General features: G+C 43.3%; 1 protein-coding gene across 1 annotated transcript; it reads left to right on the top strand.

Moving 5' to 3' along the window:
- Positions 1-286: 286 nt before the first annotated feature.
- Positions 287-713, top strand: LOC117064871 (60S ribosomal protein L31-like). Its single transcript, XM_033179040.1, has one exon. The coding sequence runs from the start codon at positions 304-306 to the stop codon at positions 679-681; it is 378 nt and encodes a 125-aa protein (XP_033034931.1). The 5' UTR covers positions 287-303; the 3' UTR covers positions 682-713.
- Positions 714-1,380: the final 667 nt, after the last annotated feature.

Genomic DNA, 1,380 nt, shown 5'->3' with positions numbered 1-1,380 from the left:
CAGCTACTTGGGAGGCTGAGGTGGGAGGAATGCTTATGGTTAGGAGTTCAAGACTAGCCTAAGCAACACAGCAATATCCTGTCTCTATAAAATGTAATTTAATTTAATTTAAAAACAGAGTGTAAATACCACACAGATTCTAATAAATGATACAGCAATGACAAGCCTGGAACAGCAGTAATACATACAGCAACATAAATAGTATCTGAGGGAAACAAAGAAAATCAGACTGAGATTTATAACCTAGCCCCATTTATAAAAATTGAAAATGCGCTTTTTCCTTTCTAACTTGGACCCGGCAGAATGGCTCCCGCAAAGAAGGGTGGCGAGAAGAGAAAGGGCCGTTCTGCCATCAACGAGGTGGTGACCCGAGAATACACCATCAACATTCACAAGCACATCCATGGAGTGGGCTTCAAGAAGCGTGCCCCTCGGGCACTCAAAGAGATTCGGAAATTTGCCATGAAGGAGATGGGAACTCCAGATGTGCGCATTGATACCAGGCTCAACAAAGCTGTCTGGGCCAAAGGAATAAGGAATGTCCCATACCGAATCCGTGTGCGGCTGTCCAGAAAACGTAATGAGAATGAAGATACACCAAATAAGCTCTATACTTTAGTTACCTATGTACCTGTTACCACTTTCAAAAATCTACAGACAGTCAATGTGGATGAGAACTAATTGCTGATCATCAAATACATCAAATAAAGTTATAAAAAAAAAAGAAAATGCAAGTACACAAAACAGCAATACACATTTCACAAGAACACATACACAATGATACATAACAAGCACATTAGGTTATTTTCTGGAGGAACAAGGAAATAGATATGAGAAATGGGACAAAATAGGATGAAGAAATAAAAGAGAGGCTTCCCCAGGACCAGTAGTGATAAGGAGCCATGAGCTAAGGAATATGATTAGCTCAACCCTGCATCTGCATTAAAAAAAAAAAAAAAAGTCCAGAGCTAAATAAATGACATAGAACTTCTGGCTCCCAGTTTTAACCCCTTCTCTGCTTTACAGCAATATCGTGAAGTCTAGCCTATTAACAAAGACATCACAAGCAAACTCCTCACTATGTATGCTCATGACTGGTATTGCAAGAACACTACACAGAAATCTACAGAAGAGGGGACCACATGTGCACACTGTCGGCCGGGCGCGGTGGCTCAAGCCTGTAATCCCAGCACTTTGGGAGGCCGAGACGGGCGGATCACGAGGTCAGGAGATCGAGACCATCCTGGCTAACATGGTGAAACCCCGTCTCTACTAAAAAATACAAAAAAAACTAGCCGGGCGACATGGCGGGCGCCTGTAGTCCCAGCTGCTTGGGAGGCTGAGGCAGGAGAATGGCGTAAACCCAGGAGGCGGAGCTTG

This window comes from Trachypithecus francoisi, unplaced genomic scaffold (genome assembly GCF_009764315.1).
Source record: "Trachypithecus francoisi isolate TF-2019V2 unplaced genomic scaffold, Tfra_2.0 Lachesis_group2, whole genome shotgun sequence".
NCBI lineage: Eukaryota > Metazoa > Chordata > Mammalia > Primates > Cercopithecidae > Trachypithecus > Trachypithecus francoisi.
Note: the sequence above shows the minus strand (reverse complement) of the source record. Positions and strands in the feature narration are given on the sequence as shown.